This window comes from Rhamphochromis longiceps, linkage group LG9, assembly GCF_057381845.1.
Source record: "Rhamphochromis longiceps isolate RC_006_pf linkage group LG9, R_longiceps_female_GT1.1, whole genome shotgun sequence".
Taxonomy (NCBI): domain Eukaryota; kingdom Metazoa; phylum Chordata; class Actinopteri; order Cichliformes; family Cichlidae; genus Rhamphochromis; species Rhamphochromis longiceps.
In genome coordinates, this window is record NC_140565.1 from 18,196,577 (window position 1) to 18,217,265 (window position 20,689).

Sequence of the window (20,689 nt, forward strand, 5' to 3'; positions counted from 1 at the left end):
TCTGTATTTCCCATATAGACATGAGTAGCATCATTCTTTTTATCTAGCTTTCATCAACAAAGCCAATATGTGATTACCCTTTAACTCAGCTAAAATACTTAAACAGTTTCCTTAAATTAAAATAGTTTTTTTTTAGGCGACTTCAATTTCATGTTTTCAGATCAGAAGCTCATGAACAGCACAAAGTTGTTATATGAGGATAAAGTAAAGTGAGTGAAGTGATTTATACAATTGAAGATTTAAAACAAAGCCCTCTTGTGCAACAAGAGCATGTCACATTAAAGATGTACAAAAAAAAAAATCACACCTGCCGCCATCATACACTGCCACAAAGTTGCGCTTGCATTCATTGGAATTTGCCATCTCATAGTCGAGAAAACGCAGGTAGATCTGTCCGAGGAGGCAGAGAGGAGGGAAAAACAACAAAGAGAAGAGAAAGAAAAAGAAGCGATCAGGCGAGGAAAATCAAAGGACACAGTAAGATTTGGAGGTGACAGAAGAAAGATGTGAAGCAAACAGCGGAGAGGAGAGACAAGTGAGAGAAAAGATTTCAGCTCTTTCCTATTACTGCCCGGGCATCTCAGTCATTATCCAAGTGCCTGATATAGCAGCCCTGTAATGAAATAAGACTGACAGACAGCAGCTAGCACAAAGTCATTACATACGCATTTCAAATGAAGACTCAAAGACAGACAGTCTATTAGCTTTGCACTCATTATCCATATCTGTTGAGATAAAGAATTACATAAAACCTACAACCTTGTTAAACTTTAAGGACATGTTGGACGTTTTGCCACCAGTTTTGGATATTTAAGCGAAAAAAAGATGTCATCATTTAAAATTAAAATGCAAAGAACTTATACACCAAAGGACATATTTGGTATATAAACAGACTTACCTTATGTCTAACTATTCATGAAGCAACTAAGACAGATACAACACATGCTCTGTTTTAATATCCTAACAATCGCTCGTTGAGTAAAATATCCACCTTGCTATCCACCTTGACTCTTCATAGTAGCTATTCTGCACTTCCTAACTGTCTCCGCACCATTTTCTGTCACTCATTCATCAGGCTGAGATCCCCCAATCACAGCTATGGTTCTGGTCGGCCGCTCACAGCACTTGCCATCATTACGGTTAATGAGCGGACGGCTCCTGGACTGTGACAGGAAAATTTGACGCTTTAAATACCCAAAGACAAAAGCTGCAGATGGAGCAGGATAATGGACCCTGCAATGTCAACTTGGCTTCAACAACATGACAAGCGAAATGGACTAGAGGGGGGAAAACAAGCTAGCTCTCTCGAGGTATCACACTGATGTCAATAATCAGTCTAATAAAAAACAATCATATTCAGCTATACTGTCACAGGGATGGGGGAAGCATTTTCTCTCCTATACTGCGATTGTGGAATTAAATACTGTCAAATTCATTGCAGGCTTTCTGATGCAAAGATGTATCCAGTTATAAACTCAATCACATAGGAAGCATGTGACTAAAAGTGATTTGTCCCAGGGAGTGTATAGATTACATTCATATTATTGGCTCTACACTGGGAGAGGGGGGGATACTCTGAAAATACACTTAAGCTGACGCCACTGAGTGCTGTTGTGTTCTTGTCAATATTACAATGATTTCCAGTACAGAGCATAAAATATGACTGAAAGCTTTAGACTGGAGATACATGCAGTAAGTGCCTAAAATTTGGTTTCTCAGCAGTTGGGATAATGCTGTGATTAAGTTAGTGATCTGAGACGAATGTCACTTGACATTGTAGTACAATATAAAAAGGTTTCTAAGTTTAGAAGTTCTAAGTTTTTAAGAACAAGGAAAACTTTGGATTAAGGGAAAACTGCCAGAAATGACTTTGACTAAGAACAAAGAATTTATAATACGTGGATGATGGCTCCTTTCCATATGGCAGATTACCAAAGACGACAGATTTAATGCAAAAATTTTAAGGTTATAGTGAAGGTTAAGGTTACAGTTAGGGACTCTCTGCCAATTTTTTCTTTGTCTGTTCTAGAGTTGAAGAGGCAAATAATTGGTAAAAGCACCAATGAGCATGTTAATTAGGACACTTGGCACCGTCGTTTCATCGTCAGCGAATGGTGGGAGAATTAGACATGAAGTTTTCCACCTACAGCACAAAGAATGCACTAAATTCAGCCATCTGTAACCGATAAAAGTACTTTTTCAGCAAGCGGAGACTAATTGCTAATGCAAAACAATGTTGATATAATGAACAAATTAGGATTTTGGCATAGACTTCAATTGGTGCTAATGGCTAATTAAAGCAATAAAACTACAGCCATTAAATAGCATAATTCCCAGTCTTGACCATCATGACTGTTTCTGGATGGAAGCATGACAGTGATGGTGTTGAAGAAGGGGGCTTCTCCACATTGATCACGTTAGAATATCTGAACGGATGCACTGTCACAAAATTGTGTACAGAGTCTTGGAGCTGTGGCAAGGTTCAAAACCTTTGATACTGGAGGCATTCTGGTTTTCCGTTTCACCTGTTTTTGGTTAAATTTCTTTTAATCAATCAGTTCCTTTGCTGATATCTCAAAATTGTCAGTTATCGTGTGAAAATGTAGCTTTTAATTTTAAATATATAACCCTTATGAAAGACTAACCAGTGACCTGCACACTAACCAGTTAAGCTGAAAAATTGGCCCTCAGACTGGCCGATGGCTTTCTAGGGTGAGAGTTTCTAATATTGTAGCATTCTAACATGCTTAACTCGAGTACTTTTGTATGGCAGGCCATAAGGATGTGCATGTCTGTGAAAAAAAAATCCTTTCAGTATTGTCTTTGATCAGGCGTTGCATACACAAACTCATTATCTGACCGATGTAGTTACTGTGAGCACTGACTGGAAGGTGAACAGGACGGCCTCATTATGTGACAAATATATAACATTTACTAACAAATTCACAAATAAAAGCTTCTGATGTTGTTTTTCTGTGGCTCCTAAGCCCTAACAGGCCGATGATGATGCAGATGGCATCACAACACAGAATGACAGCAACGGATAAGATAGATACAATCACCAATTTGTACGGTGAGAGATTGGCTCCAGCAGGGAAATAGGCTGCTTCTTCATTGATTGCAGCGCCCAATAATGACGCCGAATCCATCATTGACCGGGGAAGAATATGCTCTCTCTGTTGCTAAAGGGTGTCTGTAACAGCGCGTGCTGTTCATTACAGTCAGAATGAATGTCCATATTTTGACCATTATCATGAAAGGATGTAGAAGGTGTCAGACAGCGCGGGCAAGAAAAATCCAGACTGTGTAAAACAGACGGGACAGAGATGCTCTGTGGAAAACAGAGAAACTGATGAGGTAACTGAATGTATCCCTCAGTACAGCTAATAAGTTTGCGCTGAATTTGGACGGCTGTCCAAAATAGCCCAAAGAACCTAAAAAAACAGAGCAGTGGTGATAGGAAGAGTTTATAAATTTAAATATAATGCAGTTTCAGTTCAAAGTTTTTGTAAATCACTCTTATTAGACATGTATATCACTGTGAATCCTAGTGAAGGGTAATCTATTCTGAAGTGGAGGATGAATGGTGGTGTAAAGTAACGTGATGGTATTAAATTTGGTGCATTGCTGTGACTTCTGGCAACAACACATGGTCATTACTGCTTACTTGCAGGTATGTTTTTCAGTCAGTCTCCACCTTTCTTTCCTTTTTACTCCATCCCTCTCTCTGCCATCTGCCATGTGCCATCTCACCCCCAAAACTCCATCCCTATATATTTAAGATCTTCAGTAAAACGCATTATTAAGCATTGCTTTCCCTTATTCCCTCCTTTCTCATGCTTCCACCTCCTCTCCTACCTCCTTCTCCCGGCTTCTCTCTGGAGTGCTCCGGTGCAGTCTAATTAGAGCCTCCGGTATAGGATGTCATTATCTCTGCTGTTTCTGGCACACTGGGTGTAGTGCAGTAGTGTATAAGCATAGGGAGATGAACACCTTGCCTTACACACTGTGCGACCTCCATGCATGCGTACACACAGTAATGTAGTCCCCCTCTCTGCAGCAGCATGTGACCATGCATGCGTCTACTTGACAGAGGTAGTGAGGAACCAAAGAGAGAAACTGTAGGTTTTTTATATTTTATGTGTAACTGAGTGCGAATAGTTGCAGTGCAGGTGGGAGCTTCAGGACTGTGATTTACAGAAGATAGAGTTGTACTAAAAATGTGATTTGCTGCCTTGTCCATCAGTGCCAATGACTGTCAGCCTCTGGCCCATGACTTGGCCTCGGAGGCATTTCTGCAGTACGAAATGTGACACTTATTCAAACTAATACATCATACTGCCAGGCTTGCTTGCTTTGTTACTCTTTCATGCACATAACTAACGTATTCACACACAAACGGAGGATGCATGTGATGCGCACAAACTTGACTTGTCTGTTTTGATGGCTCACTGGCAATGCATCAATTGATTTTTTTTAAAAAAAGAAAAAAAAATCAAGCATAACCTTTAACCCTGGCAAGACTCCCTGCTAATAGCTGTTTCAATTTAACACTTATTGTAAGCTTCCATGTGACGACTAAGAGTAAGTCTCCTGATTGATGCAGTTGTATAACTCCCGTGGCCTTGAGTTTTCAAAACAGCTGAATCCGAAGGTCATTTCTGAAGGGAAACCAGAGCATTAGAGGGAAATATGCGACCCGAGGAATATGCCAGATAAGAACAAATACTGTGCCCATGAATAACAGTCGAACCATTATCAGCCAGTCATATCATAAGCCAGTGTGTGTGTGTGTGTGTGTGTGTGTACAGTACAGAGAGCCTGCAGTTCAGTATGAAAAGCCTGTGTAGAAAAAAATACTGTGAACCTAATCAAAGCTTCCATCTGATATAAACTATGCCTTAATAGCTTCTCTAATGTGTACTCTATAAATCTTAAAAGATCTCTACAGTAACCATAATAGCATGGCATCACTAATAAGCACTGAATTAGTGAAACTAATAGTGACACAGTAAAGCTGACAATACAGCTACCTTGCCTCACCCCCTGGAATAACTGAACAATGCACGTACTCGGAAAAATTGATTCCTATTAACATTAAGTCAGAGCAAGTCACTATTTCATATCCTGCTGTAGTATCTTATTATAATGATCATAGCATATCATCTCTTGCCAACTGAGAGACGATGGCAGCAGAAACCTAAGAAAGAGGAGGAAGAGGAGGAAGCGTCATGGAAGAACAGGCCCCTGCACGGTATGTACCACCGGCAGATAGAGGAAGTGGCTAACATCAAGAAATCCTACCAGTGGCTGGACAAAGCTGGACTGAAAGGCAGCACAGAGGCACTAATCATGGCAGCACAGGAGTAAGCTCTAGGCACAAGATCCATAGAGGCTGGGGTCTACCACACCAGGCAAGACCCCAGGTGCAAGCTGTTTAAAGATGGTCCTGATGCTAGCAGGCAGGGCATACGTGGAACGCCATAACCAAGTGGCCAGCATAGTATACAGAAACATCTGTGCTGAGTATGGCCTGGAAGTCCCGAAGGCACCCCTTAGTGTGGTGGAGAATGACCGAGCTAAGATCCTGTGGGACTTCGAGACACAGATGAACAAAATGGTGCTGGCTAACCAACCAGATATAGCGGTGGTAGACAAGCGAAAGAAGACGGCTGTAGTGATCGATCTAGCGATACCGAATGACAGCAACATCAGGAAGAAGGAACACGAGAGGCTGGAGAAGTACCAAGGGCTCAGAGAAGAGCTCGAGAAGATGTGGAGGGTGAAGGTAACAGCAGTGCAGTGGTAATCAGAGCACTTGGTGCCGTGACTCCCAAGCTAGGAGAGTGGCTCCATCTAACTAATGAGCCTCCGGGTAAATTTAGATCGAAAGCCAAGATGTGAATCCAGTAGGTTACAAATGTGCATTACAACTGGGATCTTAAATTATTGACCAAAGAAATCAAACATGTACTATGTCCCTTAAATGCCTTAAGTGTCTCTTTTTAAATAACAATTTAAATGTGTATGGTTTTTGGTGAGCATCACCAGCCACACCTAACATTACTGTCAAAGGAGCTTGCAAAGAAAAGCGTCTGGACTTCTTTAAGTTGCTTGAAGACGTTTCACCTCTCATCCGAGAAGCTTCTTCAGTTCTAAGGTCAAATGGTGGAGAGTCCCAGATATAAACCTAATGGGAGTTTCCCCCCACGGAGGGACAAAAGGACCCCCTGATGATCCTCTAATCGCCTGAGCCAAGGTGTGAAACTGGGCGTGGGTCCCAATCAGCCAGAGTTTCGGGTATGTTCATTGTGAAACCTGGCCCCACCTTATCATGCGAATTCCTGAGGTCAGATGGCCCAGGATGTGAGTGGGCATTAAGGCGTCTGGGAAGGGATCTCAAAACTGGATTATAGATGGCAGAGAGTTGGTGTCGTAAACCCCCGCCTCTGTTCAAAGATGGTCGCTCACAGTGGACATAGATGGCTTCTTTCACTCCTCTTTCAAACCATCTGTCTTCTCTGTCCAAAATGCGAACGTTGGCATCCTCGAAAGAGTGTCCTTTATCCTTAAGATGCAGATGGACTGCTGAGTCTTGTCCTGTGGAGGTGGCTCTTCTGTGTTGTGCCATGCGCTTGTGAAGTGGCTGTTTGGTCTCTCCAATGTAGAGGTCTGGGCATTCCTCGCTGCACTGTACAGCATACACCACATTGTTAAGTCTGTGTTTTGGCGTTTTGTCTTTCGGGTGAACCAGTTTCTGTCTGAGCGTGTTGCTGGGTCTGAAATACACTGGGATGTCATGCTTGGAGAAAACTCTCCTGAGTTTCTCTGATACACCGGCTACATAGAGGATGACAATGTTGTTGCGTCTGTCCTTCTTATCCTCCCTCGCTGGTGTCTGGTCTTCTTTTCTGTGCCTCTTTGCTGACTTTAAGAACGCCCATTTAGGATAGCCGCACGTTTTGAGTGCTTCCTTTACATGTGTGTGTTCTTTCTTTTTTCCTTCAGGCTTAGAGGGAACATGTTCTGCCCGGTGGTGTAGGGTCCTAATTACTCCAAGTTTGTGTTCCAGAGGGTGATGGGAGTCAAAGAGGAGGTACTGGTCCGTGTGTGTGGGCTTCCGCTAAACTTTGATGTTGAGTTTGCTGTTCTCTTCAATGTGCACAGCGCAGTCCAGGAAAGGCAAACAGTTGTCCTTTGTGTCTTCCCTGGTGAATTTGATGTTCTTATCCACAGCGTTAATGTGCGCAGTGAAGGATTCCACTTCTTGGGTCTTGATTTTGACCCAGGTGTCGTCCACATATCTGTACCAGTGGCTGGGTACTCTTCCTTTGAAAGAGCCAAGAGCCTTCCTTTCCACTTCCTCCATGTAAAGGTTGGCTACAATAGGTGACACGGGGGAGCCCATGGCACAGCCATGTTTTTGTCTGTAAAAGCCTTCGTTGTACTTGAAATATGTAGTGGTGAGGCAGAGGTCTAACAGTGTGCGGATCTGATCGGGTGTGAAGTTGGTCCTGTCCTCCAAGGAGCTGTCTTCTTGTAGTCGTTTTATGACAGTCTCCACGGCCTCCATGGTGGGTATGCAAGTGAAGAGAGAGACTACATCAAAGAGAGAGAGACTACATCTCTACATTGGAGAGACCAATCAGCCACTTCACAAGCGCATGGCACAACACAGAAGAGCCACCTCCACAGGACAAGACTCAGCTGTCCATCTGCATCTTAAGGATAAAGGACACTCTTTCGAGGATGCCAACGTTCACATTTTGGACAGAGAGGACAGATGGTTTGAAAGAGGAGTGAAAGAAGCCATCTATGTCCACTGTGAGCGACCATCTTTGAACAGAGGCGGTGGTTTACGACACCAACTCTCTGCCATCTATAATCCAGTTTTGAGATCCCTTCCCAGACGCCTTAACGCCCACTCACATCCTGGGCCATCTGACCTCAGGAATTCGCATGATAAGGTGGGGCCAGGTTTCACAATGAACACACCCGAAACTCTGGCTGATGGGGACCCACACCCAGTTTCACACCTTGGCTCAGGCGATTAGAGGATCATCAGGGGGTCCTTTTGTCCCTCTGTGGGGGGATACTCCCACTAGGTTTATATCTGGGACTCTCCACCATTTGACCTTAGAACTGAAGAAGCTTCTCGGATGAGAGGTGAAACGTCTTCAAGCAACTTAAAGAAGTCCAGACGCTTTTCTTTGCAAGCTCCTTTGACTACAATGACCTGGATGACTGAGAACCTTCACAGACATATTGCCGTACATTTTGGGAGGAACACCCTTCAACTGGTGCGGGAGTATGAAAGGGAATCAAGGAAACTAGCAGATTATAGGAACCATCTCCGTTTCAACCTAAGATGTAGACAAAGCAGAGTTGTTCCTAAGAGCCTGCACCTTGGATCCACTGTCAGGGGATACAGAGCAGACTTGATTCTACAGAGAGCACAAAATCAACTTTTAAGTGAAAGGATAAGACAGGTCCATTTCACCATAGATGCCCTCCAGATCAAGATCAGCCAGACCCTGTAGGAACTGGAAATCCTTCTACCCTCTCCAATCTTAGAAGAGGTTTACAAGTTTGTGGACAAGGCTCAGCGGGCCCAACACTCTAAAGGAAAAGAAAGACAACGCAGGAAATTTCACACCTTGCTTTCAAAAACACACACTCCTCATCCTGAACCTACACAACCCAGAGAAGAAAACACACCTGATGTCAGTCAGGAGAAATGGGTTAAGAACTTTTCAGACAGGATTCTCACTGAACCTGAAAAGAGAGTATTAGCCAAAGGACTCAATTTTGCCATTGCTCCACAACAGTTGCCCATAGTGGACCTCATCACAGCCACAGAATCTGCCATACGGATTAATAAATTATCACAGACAGAAGCAGAGCAAATCAGGATGAAAGTCTCAGCCACGCTCTCCAGTGCCAAAGTCCCTCCATCCAACCTCACAATACAGGAAAAGAAGGCCGTCGCTTCCCTGAGCAAAGACCACAACATCACTGTTTTACCAGCTGATAAGGGAAGATGCACCGTGGTCCTAAACACTACAGATTACCATACAAAGATCACTACTCTCCTCAGTGACAACAATACCTACGAAGCCTTAAAGCGAGACCCCACAAGCAGCTACAAAAAGAAAGTTATAGCTTGCCTTCAAGACTTTGAAAAGGACAAAATTGTTGACCGCCTTACATATCACCGCCTTTACCCAGGTGATGCCATACCCTGCATCTATGGACTTCCTAAAATCCACAAGGAAGCTGTCCCACTCAGACCCATAGTCAGTAGCATAAACTCAGCCACTTATAACATTGCTAAACACCTTGCTACCATCCTTGCTCCTCTCGTGGGGAACACCCCACACCACATCAAGAACTCCACTGACTTTACAGACAAGGTCCAGAAACTTACCCTGGATCCAGATGAAACCATGGTGTCCTTTGATGTAGTCTCTCTCTTCACTTGCATACCCACCACAGAGGCCGTGGAGACTGTCAGAAAACGACTACAAGAAGACAGCTCCTTGGAGGACAGGACCAACTTCACACCCGATCAGATCCGCACACTGTTAGACCTCTGCCTCACCACTACATATTTCAAGTACAACGAAGGCTTCTACAGACAAAAACATGGCTGTGCCATGGGCTCCCCCGTGTCACCTATTGTAGCCAACCTTTACATGGAGGAAGTGGAAAGGAAGGCTCTTGGCTCTTTCAAAGGAAGAGTACCCAGCCACTGGTACAGATATGTGGACGACACCTGGGTCAAAATCAAGACCCAAGAAGTGGAATCCTTCACTGCGCACATTAACGCTGTGGATAAAAACATCAAGTTCACCAGGGAAGACACAAAGGACAACTGTTTGCCTTTCCTGGACTGCGCTGTGCACATTGAAGAGAACGGCAAACTCAACATCGAAGTTTAGCGGAAGCCCACACACACGGACCAGTACCTCCTCTTTGACTCCCATCACCCTCTGGAACACAAACTTAATTAGGACCCTACACCACCGGGCAGAACATGTTCCCTCTAAGCCTGAAGGAAAAAAGAAAGAACACACACATGTAAAGGAAGCACTCAAAACGTGCGGCTATCCTAAATGGGCGTTCTTAAAGTCAGCAAAGAGGCACAGAAAAGAAGACCAGACACCAGCGAGGGAGGATAAGAAGGACAGACGCAACAACATTGTCATCCTCTATGTAGCCGGTGTATCAGAGAAACTCAGGAGAGTTTTCTCCAAGCATGACATCCCGGTGTATTTCAGACCCAGCAACACGCTCAGACAGAAACTGGTTCACCCGAAAGACAAAACGCCAAAACACAGACTTAACAATGTGGTGTATGCTGTACAGTGCAGCGAGGAATGCCCAGACCTCTACATTGGAGAGACCAAACAGCCACGTCACAAGCGCATGGCACAACACAGAAGAGCCACCTCCACAGGACAAGACTCAGCTGTCCATCTGCATCTTAAGGATAAAGGACACTCTTTCGAGGATGCCAACGTTCGCATTTTGGACAGAGAAGACAGATGGTTTGAAAGAGGAGTGAAAGAAGCCATCTATGTCCACTGTGAGCGACCATCTTTGAACAGAGGCGGTGGTTTACGACACCAACTCTCTGCCATCTATAATCCAGTTTTGAGATCCCTTCCCAGACGCCTTAACGCCCACTCACATCCTGGGCCATCTGATCTCAGGAATTCGCATGATAAGGTGGGGCCAGGTTTCACAATGAACACACCCGAAACTCTGGCTGATGGGGACCCACACCCAGTTTCACACCTTGGCTCAGGCGATTAGAGGATCATCAGGGGGTCCTTTTGTCCCTCCGTGGGGGGAAACTCCCACTAGGTTTATATCTGGGACTCTCCACCATTTGACCTTAGAACTGAAGAAGCTTCTCGGATGAGAGGTGAAACGTCTTCAAGCAACTTAAAGAAGTCCAGACGCTTTTCTTTGCAAGCTCCTTTGACTACGATGACCTGGATGACTGAGAACCTTCACAGACTAACATTACTGTATTCCAGGTAAACATCAAACCCAAAGTTTACAGGTTAGGTTTTGTTTGTCTTTAAAACTGAACAGATTTCTATGTAGCTTGCAAAGAAGACATATACATTTTGTGTTTACATACAACCAGTTCTTTTGGTCATCTGACTTTCTACAGTGGCATAATGAAGATAATAAGAACGATAAAAATAAATGAACCACATGTCTGTGCCATAAGTGAGTCATAGTTAAAGAAGCCTGTCATGACCAAAGTTATAAATACATTCTCACATATGTACAAACCAGACACGCGCAGATCCAAAAGACACTGTAATATAAAACATGGGTTTATTTAATGTCACGATTTATAGTTTTAGTATTACGAGGGAGATCAAATATTTTAACATTTTAACTATGCAGACACCATAATTCCTTCCTGCCCTTCAAAGAATTGTTCTAACCATGAAAGTCAAAGTAAAATTGTGGCCTTATGCTATCAAATCAAACCCCCCAAATGCACTCAGAAGAGGGCCAACACTATTTGAGCAGCAGATTTACTGCAGTCATGGATGTACAGGATCAAACCATATAGAATCATATGAGAGGTGGTAGCATTTGTAAAATATAGCCTTTTCCTGCACTGCTGCTCTGCCCTTAGGAAACACTTAATCCCATGCATTAATGCAGCACAGGTACCTCTAGTAGATAAGGAAGCATGTCTAGTGTGTATTAGGGGTTGGAGCAAAGGTGTGCATGTATATGCATGTCCTGTATTTGTATATGCAAAACACAGGCGAGGAAAACAAATGCAGGCTGTTGCAGGCCTCAGGGTCAAACTGCAACCCAACACTATTTTATCAATGGTAACGCTTCCTGCCTCTCTTTGTTTGTTCAGTCCTCTCTCCTTCTGCAGCGCTCTCTTTTTTTTCTTCCCTCCCTCTATTCCTCTTGGCAACAGCTCACTGATTTAAAAAATGGGCCTGACCCCAAATAAACCCTTCTGCCTATCTGTCTGACCCTAGCGGGGAAACAAGTCCTCCCCCCAGCCACAAACACTCTCGTCGGGATACTGCTGACAGCTGCAGACAAACTGACATGTAATATCAAAGCTTCCTGATGCAACCCCTGATCTTACTGCCTGTGTGGCGAAATATAGAAAGGAAACAGATAATTATTAAGAAAAAATATCCTCAATATCTCAACAGAAGCCGGAAATTTCACAAGGAATACATCCAGGATTTGTCAGCTGAACATTAGTCTTTCTGATGTAACTATGTTGTGCTGTCATCAGCTCAGCTAATGGGGACACAATTTCATTTCCATTTTATTTCATGTGACATTTCAAAATTTGGCTTCAAATCAAATTCACAGTTTGATGGGAGCGTAGTTTACGTCACTGACCTTGGAGCGCGGCGGGGCACGGATGTACCATTTACAGTCGACGGCCTCTGTGGCACCGGCCTTTCCGTCTCTGGTGATCTGATGAGACTCGACGATACCTTCTGGGCCAACCATGTCATACTGACAGGCTGAAACACACGCATATGTATAAACACACCCAAAACAAATGCATGCACACATGTGTGGTTCATGCAGACAAACACCGATGATTAAGAGGTATAACACATGCACCAACACACAGTATGTATATAAGTGATAGTAAAACAGCATAAATACACTTTAGAGAGACAAGAGAAGAAGAATGGCTATAGAGAGAGAAAGAAAGCAGAAAGCGGGAGAGAGAGGGAGTGTACCTACAGGGCAGAGGTGGGGGTATTCCCATGTCTCCAAAGTCTGGATCTGAGGAGAGAGCAGAATAGAGGAAGGGGGAAATTATTTTTTAATATATGATTACAAAATCAAAATCATTACAGAGGAAAACACAACAAGGTTTATCTATGTACTGAGGAACTTCCTGCAAAGACAACAAACTGCTGTCCTCACGTATAAATTATTTCAGCGTCTCTGAATGCTTTGCTGCTTTTTCCTCTTGAAGTCACCAACAGGAAGTTCTCCAGATATTCTCCATATAACATCTGGTTATGTGTGACTTTTGCACTTTGCACTGGTGGATTAAGCATTAAAGCAACATAAAAAATATTTTTTTAACTACAGGTACCAACACTGTTAAGGCAGCTGTGCCATTAATGTTTTAAACTGGGAAGTGCTCCAGTATCTATTTGTCTATCTGAACCCGCACTAAGCTATATGCTAACATCACCATGCTAGCATTTTAATTACTATACAGTTGTTTAGTTTGTCATTTTAGCACGTTCACATCTACAACATTGGAAAGTGTGAGCTCACAAACCGTTGCAGGGCATGCATGATAACGAGTCTAGCTGAAATCATTGAACCAAAGGACCAACGTTTTAGAAACTGATAAAGCAGGATGAATAAACCAAACTGAGCGGCAATTCTTTTTTTTCTTTTTTTTTAATCTATGGAGTATTTGAAAAACGCTTTTTTGTTTCCTTAGAGTAGTTTGATAAAATTACAAAAAGAAATCTACTCCACCCACATGCAAAGTCCTGCAGTACAATAAAACAACCTCTTAATATGTTTGTCAGATATTGCTCTGAATAAAATCAAATGATTTGGAGGATTGAGGCAAATGCACGCTTGTGCTTCAATTCAATATTGTTATCAGGACACTGCAGCTGTATTTTACAGTAATTGGCTTTAAACCAAGACAGGTGATGATTTTGTGAAGTGTAGCAGCCAACTTATTGATGCCAACATGAGGTCACCGTCAAGTCAGTATTTACTCACAATCAGGGTTGGGTAGCGACAGATCACATGCAACCAGCATCATGTAATATTATTCTTTAAAGAAACAAAAATCAAAATTAACTGTGATAAAAAAAAATCTGTTCGATTATAGATCATCAACGATTATTAATCACATCGTAAGTACACCCTTAAAAGGCAAAAATTGTTTTTAAATTGGTGACCAATTGTGTTTAGTAACTTATGATGAAGATGTTTGCGTTTCTTAAAAAATGTCTTGCTTGGGGGTGCATTTCAAGGTCCATGTTGGTAATCCTGACTTTTGAGAGTCCTGACTTTACAATCCACGATGGCAGCATTGCATGCAAATGTTAGCAAAACTGCGAAACCTGTAATCTGTTATGATCTGTGACCTGCTAAATAAGCCATATAAAGAGCCCTGACCAGTCTCTACCCACGACGGGTTGCAGAAGTGTTTTTAAAAGCATAAAGCATTTGTTTTTAAATAATTTCCCCTAGGGATCAATACAGTATTCTGATTCTGATTCTGAAAACTGGTACTGCGCTGTATTGCTAGTGGTAGATGAATGACTCCACCTTGCTAGGAAGCATAACAAATCCTCACTTTTCTAATTTTACTACTGGAACACAAATAGCTAAATGCACAAACATGTCAGAGCTGAAGAATCTTTCTCAGTTAGATAGCCAGTGTTTAAAAAAATGTTCATTCGGGTTGGAATTTTGTTTTAACCATCAGATAGCTTGCATGGATAATGGTAGCACTAGCATAGCTCATTAGCTAACACACAACATCACTTATTTTAGCTATATTTCAAAGCAATTCAGGTTAGATTACATTTTTTGCAAATCAGTGGATGAATGCGTATCCAGTAATTCATGACATTCAGATGAATGCTTCCTGTGCAGATGACGCTGTAAGCCTCTGGAAAGTATATAGCAAAGATAACATTTCTTGGGCTCGGCTCCCCTGAGCTCACCACATAAGTCTCATTTTTGTTCCATTTAGCAGTGCCAGAACAAAGCATAACTGAGGCTTAACAGACCTAAACGGAAGAGAAGAAACATTAAATGTGTCCTAAAGAAAGGTTTTAAAATTTTAGCAGACTGCGAGGCTGTGACGGTAATCCTCCACCAAACTTTTACATATTCAGAACAAAAATCAAACTCAACTTCCCAGCTGTACGTGATAAGAAACGTGTCACGCAAAGTTTAAAAAGTCAGCTTCAAGTGAGAGCTTTTTAGCAGTTTTTCCTGAATAATGTTGCAATAAATTACATCAACAAGGCCAGCCTTTCTGAGCTGTGTTCCCTCCTCCTGCTAGCGCAACATCACAGTCTCATCTCTTATCCCCAAAGACTCAATATCACTCTTCAGATGACTTCACAGAAGACAGAAATTGACTCTTGAACACTCTCACTAGTCTTTCACATCATCATTTCAGTGTGTGTATCTTGTCAAGGAGGTTTGTGTGTGTTTTTTCAGTCTATCAGAATTTCATAAGCACAAACCGGTGAAGCTTAAACGCGTCTAAAATTCATGCGATGTGTGATTATTTATGATTGTTTCTCAATAAAAGGAAAGAGCAATGAAGTTATTAGGCTACTTTTCTGATGCAGCATTCCACTATTACACCACTGCATGTCACCTGCCCTGAAATACAGCATTCTCTTTGATGTAAAACCTCCACAGAATTACAATACATTCCCAGAGACCCCATTTTATTCCAGCCTAGTAACAGAGCGGTTGGGCTTTCAAAGATATGCCGTTAGCTGTGATCTTCGGGCTGCATTCTTTTGAGGATAGAGCCTGCAGAAACAAGAAACACAAAAAAAGGCTTCACATTAAATCTGATTGTTCCTTGCCAAATCGAGACATGGCTACCATTGACTGAGCTCTGTGTGGAAAATGAGGTCTGATTGCACAGCGTGAACACCTTGTCTAAATGTCAAAGTTTTTTTTTGTCTGTATGTATGCCCTAATTTTTCTGTCTAGACATGAGTCGGTACTTGAGTGTGAGCACTTCGGACTCGGAAAAACATTGCACCGACGCCTGTGCTGCGGTGATATAAAAAAAGGGAGTCAAATGATGGAACAGATAGGATTCAGATAGGCACTCTTGGCTCAATTTCTGCTTTGTTCTCACAGATTCAGAAGATGGGAACCTCCCCAAATGGTGAGAAGACGAGCCTGTTGAATACCTGTGACAAATGTAGCAAGGCTGCCGAAACCCCTTCTCTCTTTGGCACTTTAACACCGTCTGGGACAGTAAAACATTCATGTGAGCACAAAAGCAGTCAGGAGACGTGCTTAGAGTGTACTCAAGAGTTTCTCCTGAGGCTTTTACTACACTTCCCTCCTGATTAATTGTTGCTTTCAACTTAGGCTCAATGATTCAATCTCTAAAAAGCTGAATGGGGAATACCACGCAATTTTAAAAGTGGCTCCTCTGGCCTTGGACAGCTAAGTGGTAGTAAACATGTTTTTTGTCTTTTGGAGAAAGCAATGCTTTGCTTGTACATTTCAAACAAATCCACCCACTTGTCGTCTTTCCATCTGGAGAAGTGGTGAAAGATGCCATATGCTTCAATATTATGAGTGATTTTTTTTCCTTTTACAAGAAAAACATGTGAATTTGCTGTAATGTAATATAACATTTGTTAAATTTGCAAATGAAAGCGGTGTGGCCTAGTTTTTGTATACGGTTAAAAACCACACATTTAGAGCCCATTTAGCATCTTTATTCCATTGATCGTTTAAGCTCATTTTATCTTTACATATACTATAAATAATGAAAAACAAGAATGTAAAAGGAGGATCTCGCTCTCTATCCACACACACACAAGCAGGTATTGTTTATTCATACACGGGAGTTTGAAATAAACAAAATATGATGCATTGATTCTTCTTCTTGTTGTTACGTTTCGGTGTGTCAGTGTTTTGTTTTTGCATGACTTATGTATTTCCTGCTTTACTTTGAAAGTCTGTGTTAACTTAGTGTGTTCAGTTTACATTTTCCCTGTCTCGTCAGTTCTAATTTGCCCCAGCTGTGTTTCCCTCCTGTGGTCCATTTCCTGATTGCTCCCTCTATGTATTTAAACCCTGTGTTTCAGTGTGTCATGGTCGCGATCTCCCCCGTGTTGTAAATAGTTTGGTGTTTTGTTGTAAATAAATAGTCTGTTGTAAATAGTTGTGAATGGGTTTGTTAATACTTTCGTCATGGGATATTTTCGTTTTGGGATTTTGGTGGAGAGCCTTCGTGGTTTTATTTTCCTTATCTTTGTTTTTCTACGTTGCACCCCGGTTGCCTAGGCCGGGGTGTAACATATGGGGGCTCGTCCGGGATCGCTGGTGGGTCCGAAGGAGAGACAGCTTCGGCCTTCTGTCTTCGCTGGAGGGTCCGAGGACCGCTTCAGCCTCCGTCTGCCTTCGCTGGAGGATCCGAGGGACCGCTCCAGCCTTCTGCAGCTGGTGGGCTGCGTGTCCGTGTGTGCAGCTGGTGGGCTGCGTGTCCGTGTGTGCAGCTGGTGGGCTGCGTGTCCGTGTGTGCAGCTGGTGGGCTGCGTGTCCGTGTGTGCAGCTAGTGAGCTGCTCGTCTGTCTTCGCTGGAGGATCCGAGGGACCGCTCCAGCCTTCATCCGCCTTCGCTGGAGGATCCGAGGGACCGCTCCAGCCTTCTGCAGCTGGTGGGCTGCGTGTCCGTGTGTGCAGCTGGTGGGCTGCGTGTCCGTGTGTGCAGCTGGTGGGCTGCGTGTCCGTGTGTGCAGCTGGTGGGCTGCGTGTCCGTGTGTGCAGCTGGTGGGCTGCGTGTCCGTGTGTGCAGCTAGTGAGCTGCTCATCCGCCTTCGCTGGAGCGTCCGAGGGACCGCTCCAGCCTTCATCCGCCTCTGCTGGAGGGTCCGGGGGACCGCACCAGCCTTCGTCGTCTGCTGGAGGGTCCGTGGGACCGCACCAGCCTTCGTCGTCTGCTGGAGGGTCCGTGGGACCGCTCCAGCCTCCATCAGCTTCGTCTGCCTTCGTTTCAGCCTTCGTTTGTCTGAATCAAACTTTTCACTTGGGGTTACATGTTTGATTTTTGGGTAGGGGGAAATGTTACGTTTCGGTGTGTCAGTGTTTTGTTTTTGCATGACTTATGTATTTCCTGCTTTACTTTGAAAGTCTGTGTTAACTTAGTGTGTTCAGTTTACATTTTCCCTGTCTCGTCAGTTCTAATTTGCCCCAGCTGTGTTTCCCTCCTGTGGTCCATTTCCTGATTGCTCCCTCTATGTATTTAAACCCTGTGTTTCAGTGTGTCATGGTCGCGATCTCCCCCGTGTTGTAAATAGTTTGGTGTTTTGTTGTAAATAAATAGTCTGTTGTAAATAGTTGTGAATGGGTTTGTTAATACTTTCGTCATGGGATATTTTCGTTTTGGGATTTTGGTGGAGAGCCTTCGTGGTTTTATTTTCCTTATCTTTGTTTTTCTACGTTGCACCCCGGTTGCCTAGGCCGGGGTGTAACATTGTGGACTGACTTTGAGGCAGCCTTGGTGTGGATATCAGCCAACTTGCAAAGGTCTGATGTTAATTAGTACGGCAAGTATATTTAACTCGTGATCACCTTAAAGATGGAGTAATTATAGACTCTGAAATATAAAACTATGTTATGATAGATATCAACATTTATCAAGTAATAAGAGGCATTAACAGAGTTAAACTGTTATCTCATCTGGGCGCTGCATCTGCAAACACGCAGACGTGTACTAGGCAAGGATCAATAACAAACTAGGCTGATCAGAAAGGTAATCAGTATATTTCCTTAAATGTCAATGCATTCCTCAAAGCCTGCTGACTGCACCACTTATGAAAGCCCCCCCTCTCATTATCCGTGTCTACATTGCCTCTCAGAGCATCTTTACTAGGTGTAGTGGGGAGTTAGGCAGGCAGGAGAGCAGAAGGGCATGAGGGATGAGAAAATCAAAGTGGAAGACACTTAATGAAACTGTAACCTTCAGGTCATCGATGATAGTTGCGGCACAGATTTATTATTGGGCTTTGGCATCACTTACCCAAACACGATCACAGGGGCAAGAAACCTAAGTGGAATGTATCTATGGCGATGCACGCACACATTCGGGCAAACACACACACACATTCATGAACCTTTGATAAAGGTTATTCCTAACATCAAGAACGAAGAGGGTGCTATGCCTATAAATGTCACTTGTGTGACCTTTGACCTTTTTAAACTTCAGCTCTTGAATTTCATTCTGATGGGTCCCATCCCTCTCGCCATCCATCACCTTCTCTGCCCTCGCTGATTAATCAATTTAATCAATTACATGGATTGATGGAATGATTCATGAAGCATATACAGAAGAAGTGTACTCCTTCCACAGCAGCTGATTTAACCCTGTTAAATTGGATGCATCAGCTCACCAGCACTATTAATACTGATTACACTGTGAATGGGACATTTCAGAAGGCTCTTTCTGTGTGTTGCTACACTGAAGGTAAATATCATAAAATAGAGATTTCAGCTCAGACAGCTGACATGTGGGATCTGTGCGTTCTCTGCAGACGTATTCGCTGCAGTGTCTTTAAAGGCCCTGCTTTATCGTATAAATGCTTTCGAAGCAAGCTGGATTCAGAGCACATCCACACTTGGCCACACCCTCTCCTCCCTTCATAAAGCTCGTCTAAGTGTAATCTGGGACTTACTGCGTTTACCCTTTGCAGCACAGAACTGCTCACTTTAAAGCCTGGGATGCAGACTTTAAGTCCTATATGTGCTCTTCATTCACAGGCAACTTAAAGAGAAAAACACCTCCAGCGTACAGTTTAATCTTAACCACACAAACAGCTTTTTTGCATATTATTATATGTACAACAGGTATGGTTAAAAAAAGAGAAGGTAGCACAACCACTGCAATTCCCAGAGACAGAGCAGAATTCACAGAAGCTATAATCTGCATGCTAAGTTGGCTACTTAAAAAAGTACTACAACAAAGTGCCAGGTCTCAACTTCAGTTTGAGTCTTTGAATATTTGAGGAACTCTGCACAATTATGGTATTCTGTGATTTGACTCTGATGGCCCATCACGGCAGAATGAAATCCTAGTGGTGATGGGAATTAGGGCAGACCCCCCGGAGATGGGGAGGGGGTGGTTTGGACGAAGGAGTCTGCAAGGGAGAATGAAAGAGGAGCAGCGCAAGTTAAAGTATACAGAGTGGAGGCTGACTGGCTTAAAGAAGGCGGGCAGATAGATCATTGGACTGCAGCAATGATGTCGGCTTTACAGAGTGGAAAAGAGGAAGTGAGGCAACGAATAGACTAGCAGCCAAGCATAAGCTTCTTCATTAAAGGCAGGAAGGCTGAAGGTGGCACAAGCATACCAGACATTCACTTGGGAGACTCCAGTCTGGGAGTATTTTTAATTTCTGCTTACACTTTCTATTTGCTTTCATTTTTATTCCTGGTTTAGTTACGTTTAGGCATACAACAATTAGGATGTTAACGATAGGGTGAGATAAAGGTAGATGTGGCGACCCCTAAAAGGAGCAGCCACAAGAAGAAAGTCAGGCGCTAGAACTATTTGTTCACACAGCCACAGAAACTACTTGATTAGGGTTAGATCTTCGTTTGGGTTAAAGTACACTGTTAACCATCAGATTTTTAAAAAAGCACATCTAAAGGTCACACAAAGCCACACATTTTACTTGCAAATATTCACGTGGTGTTTAGTTGTCATTTATTTTTTAAAAAGTAACTAAAGGTTGTGATAACAGCTTCCACAGAAAACTTATTCTGACTGTGAGGAGTAACAATGTGACCGTGTAAAGGAATACGACTTTAAAATCCACAAATAGATGAGTTCATTGTATAAAAAAAGCACGCATGGAAAAAACTTCCCCACAATAAGCAATAGCTGAAGGTCTGTGTGAGCAACACCAGG

General features: G+C 43.0%; 1 protein-coding gene across 1 annotated transcript in view; it reads right to left on the bottom strand.

The window, feature by feature from the left end:
* Positions 1–20,689, bottom strand: part of neto1l (neuropilin (NRP) and tolloid (TLL)-like 1, like) — an 82,115-nt gene that overhangs the window by 14,692 nt on the left and 46,734 nt on the right. The window contains exons 5-7 of the mRNA XM_085418598.1: positions 12,766–12,807; positions 12,409–12,536; positions 308–390 (exon numbers count right to left, since the gene is read on the bottom strand). Coding sequence (XP_085274724.1) covers positions 308–390; positions 12,409–12,536; positions 12,766–12,807 — 253 coding nt within the window. The remainder of the gene's footprint in view (positions 1–307; positions 391–12,408; positions 12,537–12,765; positions 12,808–20,689) is intronic.